General features: G+C 32.2%; 1 protein-coding gene across 1 annotated transcript in view; it reads right to left on the bottom strand.

Moving 5' to 3' along the window:
* Positions 1 to 22,105, bottom strand: part of LOC132717438 (MAM and LDL-receptor class A domain-containing protein 2-like) — a 149,806-nt gene extending 127,701 nt beyond the window's left edge. The window contains 23 exon segments of the mRNA XM_060700908.1: positions 359 to 520; positions 968 to 1,052; positions 1,729 to 1,994; positions 5,564 to 5,770; positions 6,128 to 6,313; positions 6,889 to 7,053; positions 7,627 to 7,770; positions 8,451 to 8,541; positions 8,931 to 9,041; positions 10,583 to 10,737; positions 10,914 to 11,114; positions 11,321 to 11,399; positions 12,182 to 12,441; positions 12,884 to 13,114; positions 13,523 to 13,610; positions 14,099 to 14,367; positions 14,937 to 15,165; positions 15,626 to 15,882; positions 16,310 to 16,489; positions 16,921 to 17,011; positions 17,401 to 17,660; positions 17,982 to 18,140; positions 21,949 to 22,105. Coding sequence (XP_060556891.1) covers positions 359 to 520; positions 968 to 1,052; positions 1,729 to 1,994; positions 5,564 to 5,770; positions 6,128 to 6,313; positions 6,889 to 7,053; positions 7,627 to 7,770; positions 8,451 to 8,541; positions 8,931 to 9,041; positions 10,583 to 10,737; positions 10,914 to 11,114; positions 11,321 to 11,399; positions 12,182 to 12,441; positions 12,884 to 13,114; positions 13,523 to 13,610; positions 14,099 to 14,367; positions 14,937 to 15,165; positions 15,626 to 15,882; positions 16,310 to 16,489; positions 16,921 to 17,011; positions 17,401 to 17,660; positions 17,982 to 18,140; positions 21,949 to 21,991 — 3,919 coding nt within the window. The 5' untranslated portion in view covers positions 21,992 to 22,105.
* Between the last annotated feature and the right edge of the window lie 2,467 nt (positions 22,106 to 24,572).

The following is a 24,572-nucleotide window of genomic DNA, read 5'->3' as shown; positions in this document are numbered from 1 at the left end:
TTGTTTTTTAAATTAGAACATAAACACTTTTCATGATTGTACTGCAATCTTTTTTAAGCATTACAGGCAGAACATATGACCCTTCTGTATTAACATATCGTAGTACAATGGTAAAGAAAAATATCTTCATTACATATGCTACAATAGTAATATCCAAATGCACAAATTTCATGGCCCTTGTAATTTTATAACCCACAGAGGTAAATGGTTAAGAAAGCATACAGTAGAATATAGCACTTTTCATTACTGTCCATGAGCATGTCGCTTGGCTCAATCAAACCGAGCCTGCAACATTTTCAATTTTGTCATTTTGTGCATTCTTTAGGGATTCTTTGTTTCTCTGTTTTATTAAACTAACCATTTTGTGTTCCCAGTGTATGATCAACAGTAGGACCAGTTCGAGTTGACGATGTTCCTCTATTATCTCTAGTCCAATCAAACTTGTCTGCTCCTCCATGTGCCTGAGTAAATCCACAGATTGTCGAATTCTCAAAATCACACTGTCTCATGTTAGGATCACCTACAGGATTTAATGTTGAGTTTAATTTTTCATTAAATTTATATTTACCTTGGACTTGTAAAATTGATTTGCTTTTACCTTGGCCTTAATGTAAAATTAATTTGTAATTTCAGTATGGCATTTTTCATCAAATATGCAGAAATGTCTTACATTTGGTATCAAAAAACTTGTCATGTTAATAAGTTAATACAGTTAAATATGTTAAAAAATCACTCTGTAAAAATGGGTGATATTTTTTTCTCATAATATCCATAAGAAAAATGCAATCATGCACTATAGTGGTATCAATTGGCTAATGAATTTGTGACTCCTAAAAAGCTAGTTTTCTGTTAGTTAGTCTATTTGAACTTGGTCTTTATTACACACTTATTGACTAATAATCTTAACCAAGGAGTTTTGTGAGCTGCCTTATATAATTATCACAGTCAGCGTTAAATAATATCTAACCTGAACATGGTCCATCTCCCACTGACACATCATCAACAGCTATATCACCACGGTAACCATTGCCTCGTCTACCTTCTAGGACAATCTAAAAGTAAATAGAATAACATTTTGCAAATTTTTCACATTATAAATCAAAATTTTTAATTTTTGTTTCCATCTCTAGTCAGATCAATTCTAGACAAGATACTATTATCATGTTATGCTATGCCCTTGTGAATTCACTTTTTCTTCTTTGAAGGTCTTTTTGTATTTCAATCATTGATTCTGTATAGTAATTACAATTATTGACTTATATAACAATTTTTTGCATATTAGACTCATGTTTCTGTTAGTTATACCCTTGCCAGAAATTTTATCCGGGATGGCCGGTGTGTGCCAGATGAGTCACGTGCTATAAATAACGTCATTAAAGTGCATTTTATGAACAAACCCCATTATAATGACTTCATTTTGAAGTGAAACTTCATGGTAAGGATGACATCATTTTGCCATTATTAATTCATATGCCATTGTGAGAAAATAGTTTTAGATGAAATGACAAAAAAATTATTTCAATGAGGTAAAGAATTTAAAATATGATGGAATATGCAAGAAAAGGTAAGTGTTTGCGATTCAGATCGGAATATCCTGTCCCTCAGGTACTACCCATAAGCAGCAACCCCGCACTCAAAGGGTGGGTACCCTCCGGACTTATATTCTAATCCAATCTGCAATATATGAAAGATAATATAAATCTATCACTTTTCAATCATGTAACATACATTGAATGGTTTTGAAGCAGAGAATGATAGGCTAGCTTTCTTCCACTGGTTCCCCTGTGTGCCTTGTTTTGTCAAGGTAGCAGAGGAAGGTAGTGAGAGCCCAAACTGGATATACACATTGAGCCGGTCAACATTCTGACCATACATGTGATACCAGAATGTGAAACATTTCTGGCCTTGTTGATTTGGTGGTATCTGTGGACTGATGAGGCGAGCTTTCTTTCCTAATGCCACACCACTTGTCTCTATATACACGTAGTATCCACCTAAAATCAACAAATAAACTAAAGTAACAGAAAGAAAACTAATAACATAGGGAACTTTATGTAGAACATATTATCTGCATTGAATAAAGCAGTGTTCAATCTAGAGCAGGCCATTGCGCCATTGACCCCCTGAAAAGACCGCCGGCGCAAAACAAATTCAACTATGGGCCCGACGGGCGCACTCATAGAAAATGCCATTAATGATCTTAAACCTGATTAAGTACATAAAAAGTTTCTTGTGAATAATATTAATAAATATTGAATTCAAAACTGAAGTTTGTATAGAAAAACAAGAGCATGTTGGTAAGAAAGTTACCGCACTCGGTAACCCTTTTAAAACCTTGATCGCAACGCTCTCTCGGTCCGGGTCTGTAAATACTATGCAGACCTGTTCTTCGTACCGTACCTAAAACTTACTTTTGAGTCACAGTTTTTATAAACAAAACAAATCGTCACGTGCGTGTCAAAACAAATTAATATGCAATAGCTTTCCGGAGGAAAAAAAACTATATATTTGTGAAAAAGTGTGAGTTAATTATAGAGGTGTGCATAAATTATTACGAACACGCCTTCAACCAATTAAAAAAGTCTTAAAGATAGAGCTAATCAAACACGATTGGCTAGGGAGTGTCTGACAATTGAGTAAATAAACTTTGATTGGTCTTAAATGGCTGGTCGGCGCTAAAACATTGTGCATATCATTAATCAATACAGACATCTTAAGCATGACGTAAGAACTGCTGTCCTGACACAAGATCAAAGGTACCGGTATTTCAATATACATTGTCTTAGCACCTGTTGACACTTTGTTTTTAGCTTGGATATATTGAGAAGGGTAAATGTTTTTAGTGACTATTGTAAGTTTATAAGCTTATTGCAAAATATGATTTTCCTTTATATATCGGGCGCTGATTAAACAAGAGCTGTCACAGGAGACAGCGAAGCTCGACTAATAAAATACTTGACGCAGTAAGGAGTACAAAACTATGAAAGAAAAATCCATTATGTATAATTATGTATTAAGTTATAGAAAAAAAAAATAACATTTGTTAACATTAATTCCAAGATCAAGGGGAATAATTCTAGAAATAGTCATGCTAGAGTTATGGACCTTGTCACACAACATTTGTGTAATGATAAAAAATATATATTTGAAGTTTGAAGTAGATATCTTAAAAAGTAAAGAAGTTATTATATTTCTTAAAGAAAATCCTAAGTTCAAAGACAGATAAATCTGTAAATATTGCTTCAAGAGTTGTCAAATAAAATGTAATTGATGATAAGGAATAAGTATTTGAAGTTTGAGGTATTTACCTTTTAAAAATAATAAAAGTTATAATAAAAAATAACATTTTTCTAGTAAAAAAATCTAAGTTTATGGAGAGATAAATCTTGCAATATTGGTGCTAGAGTTATGAACCTTGTCACATAAGATGTGGATGGTGATAACGTAAATATATTTGAAGTATGAAGTTGATCCCTTTAGAAATAAATAAGTAACAGTAAAAAATAATATTTTTATGGAAAATTCTAAGTTCAAAGGGAGCTAAATCTAAAAATATTGGTGCTAGAGTTATGAACCTTGTCACATAAGATGGGGATAATGATAACGTAAATATATTTGAAGTATGAGGTTGATCCCTTAAGAAATAAAGAAGAAACAGTAAGAAATAGTATTTTTTGAGGAAAATTCTAAGTTCAAGGGGAGATAAATCTGTAAATATTGGTGCTAGAGTTATGAACCTTGTCACATAAGATGGGGATGATGATAAGGTACATAAATTAGAAGTATGAGGTTGATTCCTTAAGAAATAAAGAAGTAACAGTAAAAAATAGTATTTTTTAAGGAAAATTCTAAGTTCAAGGGGAGATAAATCTGAAAATATTGGTGCTAGAGTTATGAACCTTGTCACATAAGATGTGGTTGATGATAAGGAACATATATTTGAAGTTTGAAGTTGATACCTTAAGAAATGACAAAGTTATAGTGAAAAATATTTTACTGCACCAAAACTTTAATCTAAAATGCGGACGCCGACGCCGGGGCGAGTAGGACAGCTCTCCATATACTTCGTATAGTCGAGCTAAAAACTGAACATTGTTATCAAATATCCCTGGTAACATTTAAATAAGACTTATATGTTTCTTTGAACATTATGTCATTGTTTCTTTACCAATCAGTTCTAAAAATTGAGCCTGCATCAACGCTAACAGAACTCTCGAAAAAGGTCCAAATAATGTCTTTTTTTTTTTAGTTGAGTTGATTGTTATGGAATTTTGCAACCGTTTTGGTCTATATATGGTACGTGAACAAGTAACTTAAAAAGATACAATACCTTATTTGAATTTGATGTTCATTTTAAGTGCTGGCCCCCTTTTTTCTCAAATGACCCTCTTTTGAAAAGTTTATGGGCCTGAAGGGCCCTCTGGAAATTTGTTCTACATTGAACACTGATAAAGTGAATCAGTGTTGGGAAACTTGATTAAAAAGACAACTTTTCTGTTTCATATTTAAATGTCAAACTCCTTCTTGTTGATTAAAACCTGCCATCCCGGACTATGCTCATGCACCACTCATCCTCAATAACATAAAAAATATATCAGACATCTATTAGACAGCGGAAATTAAAAAATTGTAAGCAATAATTACAAAATTTTACATGTAATTGAATTTAATTGTTTTTTTGCTTAAACAGGCATATTTTCCTATTATAAGCCCAAAAACATTAGGGGTCTTCTTCAACTTTGATGCAAATAAATAAACTTGTAACAACTCAATGAAGACAATCACTATATGAAATTTGAATGCCCTGTGGAAATGATAACAAAGTTCATGAAATTTGAATGGTTTTCACGCTCAATATGACTGTGACCTTGACCTTTGAAATACCAAGCCCTCAAAAAAATGTCCTTTGTCATGAGTTTGCAAATGTTATTGAGTGCAAACAGTTTCCAAAGACCTTGTTTTTTTCTCTCTAGAGCTTAAAAATCAATAAGATGGGACTTTATGATGAGGTTTATTGATATAAAAAGACTGCAAATAATTTTCGGAGATTTGTGTAGCATCTAATGAAGGTCTTAACTAATAACTTGTGCAAATTTGCAGATCATTCCCTCACCCTGCTTGTTCAGAATAATCATGACCCAAAAATGAAAAGCACTGCAATATTTTTCATTAAATTGGGCTCAGAATCACACAAAAACTTGTTATTCAATTAAATTCTGATTAATACATTTCTTTATTATCCTTTGCATTTACTTCCATTTTAAGTGCTTCACTTGCAGGAATTTCAAACTTTAAAACAATTTTTTAGACATTTTGACCTCAGTGTAACTCCTTTAATAAGAATAATATCCCACTGGTGTTGTGGGTCAAATGTTACTGGTTTCAAACAAAAAAAAATCTATGGAGCAACCAACAGTCCTTCTCACTTACCACCGGACAGACTTTTGCAAATAAGTACACTCCCTCTGTCTTGGAAAGAGGCATTGAAATATGCTTATCAGAGATGTTAAAACATCAAGGAATAAATACTGAACAGTACTAAATACTAAATAATTCTACTTACTTCCAGAGTGATCTGCAGATGGTCCAGTATTAGCAGAATTTGTTTTTCCCCTCTGACGTGTCCAATCAAAATCATCTGTTTTATCCTGCGTCCAGCCACAAAGACCAGAATTAAAGTTACAATTGGCCTGTCCAGGTGGTGCTGTTGCCATAGATACTGTTGATGCAACAGATGTCTGGGGAGCAGGAACAGCGGTTGAAGGTCGCACTGAAAAATAAAAACATCTCTGTTTGTTGTGGATTTATCAGCTTAAGGTTAAAGAACACAGTTATTACATCATAACTAAGTTTGTGAAATTTTTGAAAATTCTGGTGACTTTGTTTTGATATAATTTTTGTTTTATACATTTTTTTAAAAAAAGCTTGTTTTACAAGGCAAATTACACATGTGTGATATTCTAGTGGATTGCAGAACACCTCTTCATTGTATAAAGCTATTTTCTCACAAGCCCTTGAATGATTCAACACATCACAATGATGCACTTATTCAATAGTCCCTATTTCCCTATTAATGCTTTAAAAGGGGTATAGCACTATCTAATTTAGATAAAACTCATCTATGTACCTCCACATGTTGAACTTGTGAATGATATGTCATCAATAGCAATATCCCCCTTGTAAGTTTTCCCTCTAACTCCTTCAAACACTATCTTGAAAGACTTTCCTAATCTTGGGATAGGAGCTTGCCCTTGAAACCACTGTGTACCTTGGTTACCCTTCAATGACCATATTGTTTGGTTGTTTGCTGAACCTGTAAAAAATGTAAACATTTCAGTAAAAATAGAATAACATCATTTATAGGGGAAAATTGTAAATGAAGAGTATGTCACATGTTAAGACAATTTTTATCATGAAATAATATACATGTACTTGCTAACTTTCAATATATGTTTCAGTGATTGGACAAGTCCTCTCTTATGAAACGAGAAGAATCACAAAGTCCCAACAGTCATGACTCGAATTTTAACGTGCTAAAATGAATTATCCTTTAAATAATCAGCTGCATAGTTACATTAAATTCAAAACTTCTAATGTAAGTGTAGTACAGAGACTAGGAACTTTATTAAATGTCTTCGTTTATCACATATCAAAAATAAAAAGTATTGACTGCATCATAAACATGTGTATTCAAGTATAACAAATTGAGCCAATATGTATCAATATTAACTGGACACAGAGAAATGTATATTGGCCCACAATGTTTTCTTTCAAGTTTCAAATCTAAACACTTACAATATTTGTTAAGTAAAAACAAAAAAAGATCACATAAAAGAGAAACATCTGCAATAAATTTGTAAAAAACATTAAATTACTTATTGTACCTACCAGATGGTAAAACATATATATTGAGGGTGTCAATCGTCTGACCATACATGTTATACCAGAATGACACACACTGACCAGTTCCAGTTGGTTGAAATACTTGACTGACCAGCCAGGCTACATCTCCAGGTCGCCTTGGTGTTGATGTCTCAATAAACATGTACTTTCCTGATAAACAAGGTTAAATATATTAATCTTTTTGGGGCAATTCTAAACACTTCAGTATAACATCAATATCTCAGAAAATAAAATCAACACTGTCAACTGAACTATGAGAGTTATTTTTTAATTCAAAATTTGTTAAACCTTGAATTATGTGTTTGGAATATTTTAAGACTTGGAGTACTTCAATTTGGAATATTTAAAATCTTTTGCACTTATTTTTTAAAATTCTTTATTTAGATTATTTAGTTTGAATGTTTAAATCTTGAATACTAACTATTTTTCACATCTAAATATTGAGTACTGAAATATTTCAAATCTTGGATAAGAAGTTCATAACATCTACAATCTTGAATATTAAATTCCTAAAATCTGAAAAATCAGGTTTGAAATATCTTTAACCAGATAAATAAATTATCAATAATCTAGAAAATAAAGTATAGATTAAAAATACAAAATGTTGATGGTTGATTTTAAAAGTTCTAAAAATCATAAATATCTGCAAGTATTAAGTCTAGAAAACCTTAAATTAAAGATAATTTTAAAAAATTTCAATCTTAAATCCTCAGTTTAAGTTACCTTTATTGTTTCCCTGTGTATGATCATTAGTGGGTCCTGTTGTTCCACTGGCAGTAGAACCAGACTGTTGGGTCCAGTCAAAACTGTCCCCGGTACCTTGCACATTTTGCCATGTACAAAGATCAGTGTCAAAGTCACAATCTCCTGAAAATTTAATATTACTTTAAATCTCACAAGATATCTTTTGAAAAATATGGTTATTTAATGTTAGAAGAATTAAATTTGAAATTATGAGAACCGGGTAAATCACAAATTTTTGTCAAAATTAAACTTTAAAATTTCCAAATAAAAACTACACAGAAATACTAAAGTTGGCAAGGTTCTTCAAAAAGTATGAAAAGATTCAACTGTAAATTAGTAGTAACAATAATGAACGTAATAGTTTTACAAGGTTACAAGCACAAAAAGCAAGAAATAGACCAACAACAAAAGCAATATACCTCCGAATTTTATAATGTTCAAACATTATGAAAATGTTTAAGTAACAAAAACACATGTTTAAATGAACAAAGTTACTTTTGTAAGCATTAAGCACTTGAAATCTACATGAATTACCAAATTACCGTAAAACAAAACAAAGTAAACCCCCCAAAAAATAGTCCTTTGTCTTAACAGTGTAGTTATAAAGTGATAAAAGGCACATTTTCATTTAGTCAAATTTTACAACAAAAAAAAAAACATTTGCAGTATATTTTTACATGGAATTTAAATACATTTATTCATTTATGTCTTAAACTTTTCATGCACCATTTCAATGTTTAACATTGTTACATCTATTTAGTTTTAATTTCATTTCAATCTAATCCAAAGGAATTTCATGTTACCTGGGTTGCCACAGGAGCCTGCTGTGAAGGTGATATCATCAATGGCAATATCACCACGGTAATTTATTCCTCTAATACCCTCAAATACTACCTAAAAAATCAAATTTATTACAATTTCATTCTCATTTCACACAACAATTATAATCTAAAAGAAAGGCTATTCTAACTTTCTCTTTTTCTTATATTGGCTGAACTTTAAAAAAAAATACAATTACCCACAAGAAAATGTACATGTGTATCTATCCATACAAGCAATAAGTAGTGTATAAATATTCTGGCCAGATAAAAATACTAAAGGCAGGCACCTTTTTATGTCAATTACCACAAATAGTGAAATATATTGTTTTGTAGGTTAATTTCTCATCTTTAGCATCAGGAGAGAAAACTAATCAAACTAATTAAAAAATGTAATAAAACAAGCACACACCTACAATTTTAACAAAAATTAAATATTTCATCAAATATAAAAATGACATGTACTTTGTATCCCTGGGAAGCAGTGCTCTGTGGAATGGATGCACGTCCAACAATCCATTTGTTACCTTGGTTACCAGTCATTGTAAAAACAGGGAGTCCAAGATTTGATCCAACCTGCAAGTTATCTTGAAGATTAAAACTTATAAAGTGAAAACACATAAACAAGCCAGGGCAGTTGGCAAAATGTTGAATAAACATAAATAAATTAACAAATCACAGTAGTATTTCTACAAAAATATACATGTATGATGGATTACTTCACTCTTTCATAAATTGCAAAATAAATAACATAGTTATCTACATCTCTATATAAAATAAAGGAAGGTTTGATTCATACTGCAATAGAAAACACTGTTTTACAAGGAAATGAAAGTCACTGTTAATTTTCTTTAAGAGAAAGAACAGTCAACCTAAAAAAATCATATCATAAACAAGAGGGCCATGATGGCCCTGAGGTCGCTCACCTTTAAGGCCCCTAAAGTGGGGCCAATTTAAAGCCCAGGGCTTTTATTTGAACAAACTTGGAAGACACCCCATTAGAAGATGTTTCATGATGTTAAGTTTTTACTACATATATATAATGAAAAACAATGACCTCTGCCCCCCCCCCCCACTCCCACCTACCCCAACCCTGCAAGGCCCAATTTTTACCCAAGGGCTTTTATTTGAATAAACTTGGTAGACACCCATAAGAAGATGTTTCATGCTTAACATCTAAGCTCTAGTTCATTGGGTTATTTAAAAGAAGATTTTTGAAGCTTTCACTATACACTTACAGTTAAAAACAATGACACCCCTAGGGCGGGGCCAGTTTTGACCCCAGGGATTTTATTTGAACAAACTTTGTAGACACATACCAGAAGATGTTTTATGCTTAATATCTAAACTCTAGCTATTTGGGTTTTTTCAAAGAAGATTTTTAAGTTTTTGCTATACACATATAAGGAAAATCATGACCCCTGGGGCGGGGCCAATTGACCCCAGGGCTTTATTTGAACAAACTTGGTAGACACCCATTAGAACATGTTTCTTGTTAAATATCTTAGCTCTACCTCTTTGAGTTCTTTAAAAGAAGATTTTTTAAGTTTTTACTATATGCATATAGGGTAAATCAATTACCCCCTGGGGCGGGGCAAATTTTGACCCCAGGGCTTTTATTTGAACAAACTTGGTAGACACTCATTAGAAGATGTTTCATACTAAATATCTTAGCTCTTGCTCTTTGGGATCTTTAAAAGAAGATTTCTAAGTATTTACTTTATGCATATGACCCCCTCGGGCGGGGCCAATTTTGACCCCAGGGCTTTTATTTGAACAAACTTGGTAGACACTTGCTAGAAGATGTTTCATGCAAAATATCTAAGCTCTAGCTCTTTGGGTTTTTTAAAAGAAGATATTGCAAGTTTTTTCTTTTGGTTGCCATGGCAACCAGAGTTCTGCATGGAATGGAATTCTTTGAACAACTTTGTTAAGGCTTGACACAAGGAACATCCCTGTGAAGTTTCATTATGATATGCCTTATGGTTTCAGAGGAGATGTCGTTTTAATGGTGTGAACGGACAACGGACGACGGACGAAGAGTGATCCTAATAGCTCACCCTGAGCATATGCTCAGGTGAGCTAAAAAGTAATTCATTATTTTCCCCCCAGTTTACCTGAGCATAAACATTGAATGTTCCTATTCCAGTGCCATACATATGGTACCAAAACTGGACACATACATCAGTATTATCTTGGTATGCTGGGGATATAAGTCTTGCTTTATCTCCTTGCTTACGAGGTGCTGAAGTCTCAATAAACATGTAGTGTCCTGAAACGTAACATCTTTCATCAACATTGAAAATATAATAATACATATTCTTGTTATGTTTAAAGATAAGTTAAAACTGTGGATAGAACACTCATACTAAGATTTCTTTAATCACTTGACATAACTAAATTGAAAGACAAACATTAAATTATCTAAATTATAGATCAACTATTTACCTTGGGGAGTATTGTATGTATGGTCACGACTTGGTCCAGTGCTACCAGTATTCGTACCAGAAACATCTCTAGTCCAATCAAAATTGTCTGTCCTATCTTGTGTATAGCCACATATGCTAGCTTGCTCAAATGTACATTTTCTAGACCTTAAAGGCGGAAAAATTGGTGACACAGATGCTCCTGGTTTAAGCGTAGTGATACCTTAAAGTATATAAAAAAAGCACACATGTATATTATTTTTCTCTGGAAATTTGATTTTTTTTTTGTTGTTGCCAGTTATGAAGACAATACACCGAGAAAGTTATGAACAAGGTTAAAGTCTGTGAACAGCAACACCATCATTACTGTAACAATCTTAAAAAAAATCTAGCTAAAAAATAAAACATTTTAAATATAGGTTAACAAACCTGCACATGACTGTAAAGTGACATCATCAAGAGCCATGTCACCACGGAAACCATAACCATTAACAGCTTCAAATACAAGCTGCAAGTAATCAACATATATGAAATCAGTGTAAAATACAACACCTGAAATATAACTGCCAACAGTCTTTATGAAAATATCAATAAAATACAAACATTAAATCAACAAAGCTAATGCCATTATCTTCAACTTACATGTCATAATTTTAGCCTTCTTTCAATGACACTTTGTATGATATTTAAATGAAAATGCATTTAATTCACCCTCAAGGTCAAAGTCATTTAAAACTCAAGGTCAAAGTTAGTTTGATCTTCATAAAAGACTTGTCCTAAAGGAAATTTTGCCTAATTATAATGACAATCCATTCATAATTAACAAGTATATCACCAGTAAGAGCAAGAAATTAGCAAAACACAATAATTTGATTTGAAGGTCAAAGTCATTTATGACTCAAGGTCAATGTAAGTCTAGTCAAGGGAAACATTCTAAAGGATTGTTGTGTCCAAATATGAAGACAGTTCATTTGTTATTATTAATAAAGCTTTAGCCAATTTGGTACTCTTTTGGGATATTTTCAAAATTAAAGAGGCATAATTATGTCAAACTATCGGAGTTATGAAACTTGACATAGATAATTGCATTGTGACATTGCTTTATTGTTCCAAGTTTCAAATTAATATCTCTACTGGTTCCTGGGTGATTCATATATAGCCCTATATTCAGTCCTGGACCTCCCAGATGTTAGGGCATGTATAGTATATCATCAGATGGATCTAAAGTTCTTATAATACTCTTAAACGATAGAATAATTATAAATTAACTTTCCAGTACATAAAACTTACTCTGTAAGCCCCACTGCTAGGTAAAGTGACAACTGCCTGTAGCCATTTATTACCCTTGGATCCTGATCTTGTCCATAAAGGTGCCCCAAGATTTGGCCTTTTCTTCACATATAAGTTCATTACACCAATGTTAGGTCCGTACATATGATACCAGAACGTGAGACACTGTGACTTGCCACCAGGTCGGATCTGAGGACTCTGAATCCGTCCTGTTTGATTGGCATACCTTACAGAGGCTGATGTATACATGTAGTAGCCAGCTGAAATATTATCATATACAATAATTATATAAAATCATTTTCTTATAATAGTTTATATCCATCAACAAACCTGGATCTCCAGAATTTTGATCTTGCTCTGCATATTCATTAAAATGTATTCTAAAAATTAATTTCTGTAATATCTATAGAGATTTTGGTTGAGGTCAAAGCCCATCATAAATTAAAACTCATTCAGCTGCCTTTTTAAAGAAACGAGCACATGACTGTCATCCATCACTTATATTTCCAATATTGTTTTAGACTGCGAATAAAAAGTGTCATAACTTATTTTGTATGTAATTGAATTCCTTTATGGTTTACTTAGAAAATTAAGGGTTCATCATGCATCTTTAACAGAACATACAAGTACTATGGCCTATGTTGGCATTATTGGTATCTAGACATATATCTGAAGTGGAAATATAAAAAATGTTGAACATACTCCCTGATGTATGATCTCCAGATGGTCCTGTTCCTGGTAGAATAGTTCCTCCCTTCTGTCTTGTCCAATCAAATTGATCTGACTTAAGCTGTGTCCATCCACATGTATCATAATCAAAGTTACATGTTACTGTATTAGACTTCACATGTGGTGTTGTAGGTTTAGCAGATGTGGCAGGAGTTGTTGAAGGACTAGCTGTTGTAGATGTAGGTTGTGCTTTCGTTGGTTGAACTAGTAAAGAGAATAATTATTATTATCATACCTAACATGATTTTACTTGTTTAGTAGTAGGCATAATTTACATTAATAAAACAATTTGTAATGTCCCTCAGTGATATTGCATTTTTACCCTTGCATGGGTACAGAAATAGACTGACATGTAACAAAAGAACCCTGGTAAAGATAGATTCACTACATAAAACAGATTAAAATACACACAGATAAAGTAAAATGTGCATAATTATGGGGAGAATCAAAACATTAAAAATGTAACAAAAACTGAGAAAATTTCACTGATTTTTTTTTCTAACTGTGTCCTTGACAGGATTGAGACTTGAACTGGGACCTCTCAATCTTTAAGCCAATGTTCTATCACTGGACAACTGCTAATAATTTAAGTAATACAAATGTACAACTCACTTGCACATTTACTGTTGATTTGTGTTTTCAAGTCATCCAAAGCAATATCTCCTGTAATGCTAGTTCCTCTAACACCTTCAATTATAAGCTGGAATAAAGTCAAACATAGGATATATATATATACATATAGTAAACTTTGCTTTTGTAACAGTAATTACAGTGAGATGGTAATCAGCTGAAGTTTTGTAATTATTTGAAAAATGATTCTTTTAAATATCAGAAATTACCTATTGTTCTTTAAAAAGAGGAGAATCCAAATTCTCACACAATTATATCTTAATGCTTAACATATTCATAGAGAAATTCACTTTAAGTGTCACAGATTATATAATCTTAGACAAAATACATCAACATGTTTGGCAGTAGCTTTCAATGCCTAACCCTACTTGGACATGAAAGTTATTAGCCTCTATTATAGAGCCAGGCCAGCATGCACATTTGTACAGTCTGTAGCTTATTTTTTATATTTTGATATTGTTATCCCATAAACTTTAAATGGGCTGATTCAAATTAAAAACTGCGCAAATCCATTAAACAAATTCTACAGGTAAATGGTAAATACAAATATGATAATACCTGGTAACTTGTCCTGCTAGTGATACTGAATTTTCCCTGTATCCATGGTTGTTGCTGGTTCCCTGATAGAGACCACATCAATGTATTTACTGTAGTCTGACTGCTAACTGTTTGCATGTAGATATTTAGGGAACCAATTGTTGCCCCAACCATACTGTACCAGAACTGAAAACATGTTGGCCGAGTTGATCCTCTTAACGTCTGACTGATCAGCTGAGCTTTGTCATTAGGTCGTCGTGGTGAGCTTGCCTCAATATATATGTAATGCCCTAAATATAACAGCATGTAAACAGCTATAATTAACAAGGATGCTGACATAAATAACTCATGACTCCAATTACAAGTAAATATCAGTCATATCCAATTATGAATTATAAAATTTAATATCACCTATTTGTGCAGAAATGATTTCACTCTCAAGGCTATTTGTACCTATGCTTTGAATTGAATAAATGAATGAAAAAACATTGAAACAGAATTAAATGTAAAAATGCTAATTGGTATTCGCAGTTACTAATTTAAAGATTTTTTGGAAAGACTCTTTGTCAGCAACCTTCAGCAATGAAATACCAGAATTCTTCAATGAGATAGAAAAATTACAAACTGAATACCACTTACTCTTAATATTCAGTTTTTAATCTATTTCAATAATCACAAATTGAAAGAAGGCTGTTAGAATTTTACAAAACATTTGAATATATCTTGCTTCAAAGTGAATTACTTCTATATATCATTGCTGAAACTAATGAAAGAGAAAATACTTTACATATTTCTCACTTTCCAATGAAATAAATTTAAATATCAAATAGGAGATAACAAATATAGAGATAAATGTTACCCTGAGCTGTTGCTAGAGTATGGTCAGCTGTTGGACCAGTCCCCTGGGTGTTTGTACTTCCAGATCTTTGTATCCAATCAAAGTCATCTCCCTTTGAGTTAGTCCATGTACACAGACCTTTTTCAAAGTTACATGTTCCTGGAGCAGGACATCTACCAGTGTGAGTGACAACATCATCAATAGCAATATCTCCTAAATTACCATTACCTCTCATAGCTTCAAACACAACCTAAAACACAATTTTATAAGCATATAGTGCATATTTTAAAAAAAAACAACATATGAAGTGTTTCAAATGCATATATACTATCAAGATGTTAAAGTATGTCTTTATGCTCATGTGGCCATCTATTGTTAAAATGATACACTAAAAAGCCAAAGCTATGAACAAACTCTGAGCCAAAATGTCACAAAATCATTTGTTTAGCATAAATGTACTTAAAACTGGTCCAAACTCTGGCTGAAGTTATCATAAATGATAATACATTAATGTAGACATTAAAGCATAAAATGGCCCCTCAACTCAGCCCTTGTGATAGTGTGGTCACATGACCTATGCATCATATGCTTTAAATTTTTTTGTTTTCTTTAAAATGTATAATGTTCACTAATGATAAGCCTCTGGGTCTTGCAAAAAAATTAAAATTTTGTGTTTCTTTTTACTTTATAAAACTAGTATCGTAAGTTACCTGGAAATTTCTGTTTCCTTGACTTAAAGTGACCTGTCCTACTTGCCATAAGGCACCTTGATTACCGCGTCTAGACCATAATGCTCCACCAACTCTGTTTCCAGTTTTTATATACACACTGAGCTTATTTACGTTTCTACCATACATGTAGTAGTAAAACTGCAGACATAAAGGTTGTTTACTAACTGTCTGTGGAGACAGCAGTCTACATTTCTGGTTATTTCTACGTCCATTTGCTTCCATTAACATGTAATGTCCTGTGATCAAAAACAATGTCATACAGTTTCATCACATCATACATAGGTTCTGTATTATAATATTATAATCATTCATTCCCAACACTTATGCAAAATAAAATATGCAGAAAAAAGAAAAACATATATTGAAAAAAACTTTAGTTAGATGTATAAAATAATAGAATATATTCACAACTCTGGTCATGAATTTTATTTCTTATTTAATAAAATGCGTGGCGACATGGCGGAGTTGTTTCCATGAGCTAGAAACTTTACAATCATTGCTTAGTACTGGTTGGCTCTATGAACTGATTCAAAAGTGTTTCAATAAGCTTACAGCTTCTGACACAATCGAACTAAAAATAAATTGGTATAAACTAATAAAATGTAAACAAATTTTGAAACATTGCTATAATATTATAAAGATATTTGAATGCTACAAACATACCTGCTGCAGACTGCTGTGTGTGGTCATTAGGTGGTCCAGTTCCTTTGGTGGGAGATGCTCCTGAGGCCCACTTCCAGTCAAACTGGTCATCACCTCTGGACTGTTTATAACCACAGAGTGATGAGGTCTCAAAATTACAGGTAATCGTTCCTGTAAGACCTGGAGCTGGGGTCACATTTCCTGTAAAACAAGCAAACAATATAATATTTTAGTACCCTGCTGAGACTTCACAGGTCATAAACAGTTGTAAAAATTATAAATAAACTCACTAATATCAGATAAATTTACAACATTATACTTGTAAAACTTTTTATAAAAAAAGTAAAACAAAACAAAAACATTTAAAATGATGTTGTATAAAAACAAATATGAAAAAAGTAGAACACATAACATCATTCACATGGAATTATTTATACATCATAACTGTTATCCAGCTGAATTAATTTAATGGACTTTTCCTTCTTTTATTTTGGAGTAGTCTGTTATAAAAAAAATAATATCAATAATCTTTAATAAAAAGGAACAACTTATGTTTATTTTTTCACAAATTTGTTCAGACAAGTTTAAAATGTTAATCTGAATTTAAAGATCTCTGTTAGGTCATTGAATACCTGGCTGTCCACATGCTCCATTTGTATACAGAATATCATCTACACCAATATCGGAGAGGTAGTTACGTCCCCTTACTGCTTCAATGATAACCTGTAAAATGTTGTTAATATATATTGGAAATTATCTTTAAAACAATTTACAAACACCCTTTCAAATAATTTGGAATAACTAATGTTGGGATATTGGAAAATGGTAAAAATTTTTATCAATTCATTTAGACTACCAAAATATATTTTTAGACACAGATATATGAATTACTAAGTTATATGGCCAATAACAAATGCAGGAAAATTTACCTAGATACCTTATTGTAGTCATAACGAAACTCCCATTTTAAACTTGGTGTACTTAAGTTTTACAGCAGTGAATCTTTTTCATCATTAGAAAGTATTAGAATTTAGTTCATAATCCCAATACCTAGAACAGGTCAAAAATAAAAAAAAGCTGAAAATAACGCTACATATCAGAGTAAAAAATACCTGTATATTTCTCTTATTGGAAATTGTGACAGTAGCCTGGTTCCACTTTTGACCCTGTGTCCGTTCTCTGTGGTATACAGCAGTGCCCAAAGTATTCCCTGACTTGAGGTAAACATTTAGGGCATTTACACTGGGGCCATACATGTAATACCAGAAGCTAAGACATTTTTGTCCTGAAGTTACTGATATCCTAGGACTCTGTAACTGTGCCTTATCATTCAATTTACCATTGTTTGCCTCATAGTAAATGTAGTAACCAGCTGTGAAAATAATTAACGAATAATTTAGTTAACCATTAATAAGGATTATTAGACAGAACTATATTCTCTTCAAATAGACTTTGCTGTAAATCAAAATTTGATATGGGAACGAAGAGGGTTTTTTTCCCCAGTTTTTCTAAGGATAATGTTGAAATATTTTGTTTGTTGTAGTTGTAATTAGTTGAAAACCATATATATAAGTCTCTTTTTTATTTAAGCTTTAAGACTAAGCATTATGATGTTTATATGTAGATAAAACCTGACTTAAGGGACAAACTATTTCCCAATTTCAAAAAAAAAAACAATTTTTCTATTACTAACTTGAACTGTTGGTTGTATGGTCGTTTGGTGGTCCAGTCCATTGGGATGGAGTTGGTCCTTGTCTCATTTGCCAGTCCGCATTATCTTTGCCTTGTACATTGGTCCATGCGCAAGTGTTGTCATTATCAAAGTTACAATTAAGATTCTGGCCATTGGTCACTGGAATAAAGAATAAACAATTGCATATTGATTGATTACACCAGGGTCTTTCAAATAGAATGGTCTTGGGACTGAACAATTTTACGAAAAAAGCTGTCTCGTGATTGGGTAATCTACCGACAGTGACCTGGCATAGCACATCACCATTCAAAAATCAAATTATAAGATGATGTTTTGTTAAATCAATCAAAATATTACTAAAACTAACTCTGACTACATTATATTATCAGTTTTTCGTTAAAAGTAACAATTTTATAGATTTGAAATGAAATTAGGAATTTTTCGTTCCTGGTGTCAAGGTAAAAATCTACTGCTCATATTTGAAAATAGGTCCAAGTTTCATGAGCTTTTTTAAATTTATGCATTGTTCAATGACAAAATAAAAATTGATTTTACAGAGAAAAGATGTTATTAAATCGTATCATGTAAAAATATTATAATATTTCACGATGTTATTTGCAAATATTTGATGTTTAATTTGATGCATTTTCAAAATGGCGCCGTTTATCGGCAAATATTCTGAACAAGCAGTCTATGTTTTTCAACAAATATGGCTTTAAAAAACATTATTTTCTGAAATATTTATCATTTTTTCACAAGTTTAAAGATTTTTAAATAACATCATGTCGTTAAAATTTTCATTTTTGCTCTTGTACTTAATATTCGCCCTTTTCTTGAACACTTACATAATTTGCGTATAGCAAACTATATCGAGTTATACCGAGACAGGTTTAATTGTAGCGAGAAGTGTTTAAGAGCGTTTTTCCAGACCATTCTATTTGAAAGACCCTGACTACACAGAACTATCATAGTTGTTTCCAATAATTTATCTGATGTAATTAATATTCAACATACAATAATCATTGAACCTTTTACATTTCATTTGTTTGATAACAAAATATTGCCTGGCACACTCCTGTTCACAACAGTATCAGTTTAACCAGATGTGAGACACCCATAAAATCCAAGTTGGGCCTGCAAAGATTGTAAACTTGATGGGTGTTTGAATTCAGAATGACTGTGTTTGCTTACATTTCACATCTTTTGAAATTGTAGTATAATTTATCATCAGTCAATGAACATCCCACTAACAAAGTTTGCACTCTTAACCTATGCTACGACCGGATGTAAACAATACGTTCGCACAGGGCATGCGCGGTGCTTAAATCCCACCCATTTTATTCGATTAAATTCTAGAACAACCACTACTTTCGGTTTCAATTTTGCTGACAAGGAACAGTTTGAATCAAAGTAAGCGTTAATTTTAATTGCAATGTCCCAAACTTTGCACTTCACGGCGTTATTTTCATTACATATCCGGTATTATCACCGTCATAGTAGTTTTTATTCCAGTCGGTCAAAATGACGGTACACATTTACATGTAAACAAACAGATTTAACTTCTTAGACAACTTAAATAAGGAATGGACACACGGTAAACTCTGTTGCAACGTAAAGTATATTCATAAACCTGTTTGAGAAAAATTGTCTTTGTGTTATTTTGTAATACCTATCATTCAATATGCAATCAAACTAAAACAAGTTTTCCTACATTCAAGGAAACTGTAAGTTAGGACGAGCTTTCAAAATGAACAGGTAGCAATTTCCAACACGCTTACTGAAACCCAACATGGCGGCTCAATCTGGCTCATTTGCATAATTTATTCATAAACGCAGGAGCATAGAACTTTGTTAGTGCATCCTGTAAGATTTTGTATAATATGTCATGCTTAATCTATATCTAATAATTCTCAAACAAATATACTGCCAATCTTAACAGTATCAGTTGTATTTTGATAAGTATATTACAGTACTGTTCTGTAATTGAAAAGCACTAAAATATGATAAACAAGTTCAACAATGAAAGGCGGCGTTCAATGAACGCAACAAAACATAGCCTTACATCGCGAAATCATAATACAATTTACTCCAAAATTGTTTTGTAAAAATATAGACCTGAAATCAAACAGTCTTAATTGCCATATATCTGCACTGTTATTGTACCATTTCAACATTAAAATGCAAGTTAAATATGATGAATAATGCCGATGATTTTAAATGAATAATAGTAAACATGTCAGCTGCGTCCGTAGGAAAGGGAGATAACTATGCAAATACTAGTCGATACGATATCCGGCTACCACATGATTAATTAATGATTGTTTTCTGCAATATAGCAAGAAGAAAATTTATTCCACAGTAAAATTAAAATACTAATCTTAGACTTTTTAAGACCATCAGATGACAATGTTTAGTCGCGACTGTAAATAAGAATTGCATAATAACAAACTCCTCGAAGCGGTTACTTCCCCTGATCAGTACAGTAACAAAGCGTGACGTAACCAAAGACACTTGGGGTTTGGAGCTCAAAACGCCTTTAAAATCCAAATAAAATGCATATTTGTCAATCCCAGCACATGTACTGATCATATATATCAAAAAAACTTAATATAAGCCGTTTTGAAAAAAAAATGATATCTATAGCTACTGTAATAATGTTGAAATATGAAATTTTTTCAAAACGGCTTATATTAAGTTTTTTGATATATATGATCAGGACAGTACATGTGCTGGGATTGACAAATATGCACTTTATTTGGATTTTAAAGGAGTTTTGAGCTCCAAACCCCAAGTGTCTGTGGACGTAACCGCTGTGAGGAGTTTGGCCTAATATCAAAACGGATAGGAAACTCCGAAAATAGACGAGAGTCTGATTCAGACCCACAATCCTTTGCGCGCTTCGGTGATAATCGGGCTTTCCCGTTAGTCTCCGATTTTCACGCTATCGTTTAACTTCGGTGATATCCGTGAATTATTGCCGACAATGATTTTCAGCGGGAATTCAATATGATCGTATTTTGGCTTCTTTTGCCATGGAGCTAAATATGCCTGTGCTAATATTCTTTATAATTAACATATAATTAACATTAAAATGTTTGATTAACTGCACAATGAGGGGGTTGGTAGTATGTTTTTATAAGAACTGTGACATAAGGTAAGGAAATAAGCGATTATGGGGGAGGACCTATCGCTAATGTTGCAACCCCTTTGGTTTGATTATTTCGAAAACTTGTTGATTTTGTGTATAATTTTACATGTAGATCTATATATTAATTAGCAATAAATTATGATTTAACTACTTATATTATATTAAGCTAGTCTTTAGCTTTTTCTTTGTATATATCAGGGAAGACAATATGTCTATCTATCACATACCCGTGCCACTCTTGCGACTTCGTAATAATGGTATTGCACGGCCGTAAATATATTTTGACGTGACGTCATTCATTAGCGTTTTACAAACATAGTGTAAAGACGCGTTAAGTGTTAGCGTTAAACTATAGGCGTGTCAATGAAAAATTACTCCTTTTTTCACACTAAACGGTCTTTATTTTGGGTATGTGATAAATAGAATATTAAATTCGTGTAAATTCATTACTGAATTAATTGAACTAGCATAATATAATCTTATTCAACACGTTCAATAAATTCAGTATTAATTAAACTAACACTCATTCAGCAGATGATGAGTGTATGACAGTAATAATTCTAGAAGTATAAAATTGAAAAGTAGTTTACAAATTACAAATTACATTTCTGTATCGTTTTTTTTTTATGTCAACTGATCAAAAGACTTAAAAAAATATTATCCATACGGATGTATATCAAACCATTTGAAATTTGCATTGAATTACGGGATACACATTTAACGCCGTATTGAAAAGTACTCGGTAAATGGTTCTTTCTTTTTCTGTAAGATCTTGGAAGAACATATAAATTAATAACAAACTATGCAGTTATTAAGTACCTGTATTTAGCAGTGCCAAAGCCAAAAATACAAATTCCTTCATGCGTTATATAATTCTATCCGTTTTGTTTGTCCGTATTTTTGTATACAGCATCCCTGCGCGTCGGGATCCGCTATAATGAAAATGGAGTATGTCCTCCCCTTTTTCTTACTTAATCAAGAAATCTAATCTGTAAACTTATCAGTCAGTTTCAGCAAATATTGGTACACGTTTGGACGACCAAAGTCAGTTAGTTTTGTACTCAAAATTTTATCACATTTTCTTTGATAGCAATCATCTCAAGATACCTTGCATATATATTATATATATATTATATACATGTAATTATGACTTATATAAGTATGGTTTATGAAACATTTTGTGTGAAATAACAACATTATAGTGTACTGTCTTGTAAACTTTATTAAATAATTTTTTATCTTAAAACTGTCACGCTGTTTTGAAATAAACATTAACCATCAATGAATTATAAATCCATATTATTAAAAACATTGACAGTATAGTGAATAATTTAAAGTGACCATAATCAGTATCTTCAAATAGAAATATTTGAAAAGCCCTGTTTATGTTGGGCAAATAATACTACATACGACCTCTTTTAAGTCAGCAGAAATTTCTATGCGCATAAACTTATTAACTGCCTGAATATTTTGATTAATTTATTTATCTTGTTAAAGCGTTCATGGTAAGATGATTTTCTATTTTGTCAGCACAAACAGAATAGCTTCTCCAGTTTCCTGCCGCTTAAAATGAAAATGAACATTTGAATTGCTGAATAAAACTATAAAGGTCTTTTTATGCCCATGGTGAAGTAAATACGAGGAATGTTTAAATATAAATGCACCTTTACATATACAATTTGATTCTTCATGTATTACACTTAATTTTTATTTTGTTCCCTCAAAGTATTCACCCCCAACAGATGTATAAAGTTTCAGTCTCAGGATCCAATCTTTGATAGCATTTTCATAATCTTTTTAGGTATACAATGTTCAAGACACTGTAATATTACAGAACCGGGATGTTTGCGCTTACCAAATCTTTGACATGAAAGTTTTAGAGAGATAAAGAAGTCACAAGGGTCAAGGTCAGATGAATACAGAGGTTGGTCGAGCACCACGACTTTTTTTCTGCTTCAGAAAGTCTTGGTGCTAAGTGCGATGTAATGTTTTCATGCACCAATCTAACATTGACCAAACCTGTTACATGTCTTCGTATTCGAAAGTTTTTGTTAAGTTTTCGAAAAACTTTTGTCCTGCAAAATTTCGCATTAACAAATTTGCCTTACGGAATAGCAACCTGAATGGCGGGACCCTGAGTTGTAAAGAAAATGGCATACAACGTTCTTTATACAGATGGTCCTTGTTTGCAATGCTTGTGTTTTTTGTTTTTTTGCCAGACTATGTAGCCATATCTTGTTTTGGTGTTTTCGAACACATGTTTCGTCACCTATGACAACATTTTCAAAAGACCTTGCATTGTAATTTGGATACTGTTACAGCAACAACTAAGCTCATCTGTCAGCAAATGGGGAATCCATCTAGCATTGATCATTTTCAATTTCAAATTACATTTTGGAATGGTATGAGCTGCTTCTAATGTGATGTCAACGATACTTGCTATTTACCTGGTGGTATAACATGTACCGCATCTTCAGTCGAAATTAACCCACATTTGAATTTCGAGCTATAAACACGATTTTAATGTAAAGCTGACATGTATATCTACCAGATGACCTCCATTTCCTTTTCATATTTGCAATATTAAACAATATAACGTTCAAGATGCATTTTTATTTGAACACTTCTCTTATTTACCATTTAATACATGTACATGATCAAAATATAAGACTAATATTGTTTTCTGGTATTTGGGTGTTAGTTTGTACTTGATAACTGTTCAAACATTGCATTTCATACGGCTACATCTGAACTGACTTCTTCTCCGCAAGTAATTTACAACTTCTCAACGAAAACCACAAAGTCAAATTAAATGAATGCAATAATATATTTATTCGATACTATGAGAAACGTGCTAGAATATCTAGAAAGGAAAACACTGCTGAAGATATAAAAATGAAAACAAAAAATAATTGTATAACAAGCTTTAATTCGGTCATTTTACCCAGGTGACCCTTAACCAGGGGGTGTATATTTATTATCAGAGTCAGACAGTTCACACATATATGCATGTATACCAGTATATGACTTGCACAACAACATAAGAAAAAAACATGCATGCGATTCTTTCATACTTAAAACTTATATAATGACCCGTTATTTATCAATATCTTATTATCTTGCAAAATCTTCTAAACACGATAACGTGACATATATAATATCTTGGTGAAATCGCAACATGATACTTCTCAAATCTTTATCATATTTTACAAGATATGTAGATAACAACAAATTTTCCATTAGATTCCGCTATATTCGGCCAAATGATGCCAAGTTGTGAACTTAGAAAATAATTAGAATCTTCATATAACGCATTTTTGTTATTAAACAATGAATTCTGAGTAGTTCTGTTTTATATAAAAAAAAAATAACTGTTTTTTAAAACCAGTAGGCCTAATACAGTAAAACGCTTGACCCAAATATTGACCATGTAATCTTAAGAT

This window comes from Ruditapes philippinarum, unplaced genomic scaffold (genome assembly GCF_026571515.1).
Source record: "Ruditapes philippinarum isolate M1 unplaced genomic scaffold, ASM2657151v2 ctg1642_1_1_1_1, whole genome shotgun sequence".
In the NCBI taxonomy this organism is placed as follows: domain Eukaryota; kingdom Metazoa; phylum Mollusca; class Bivalvia; order Venerida; family Veneridae; genus Ruditapes; species Ruditapes philippinarum.
The sequence above is the reverse complement of the archived record's forward strand: the minus strand, read 5'-3'. Positions and strand labels throughout refer to the sequence as shown.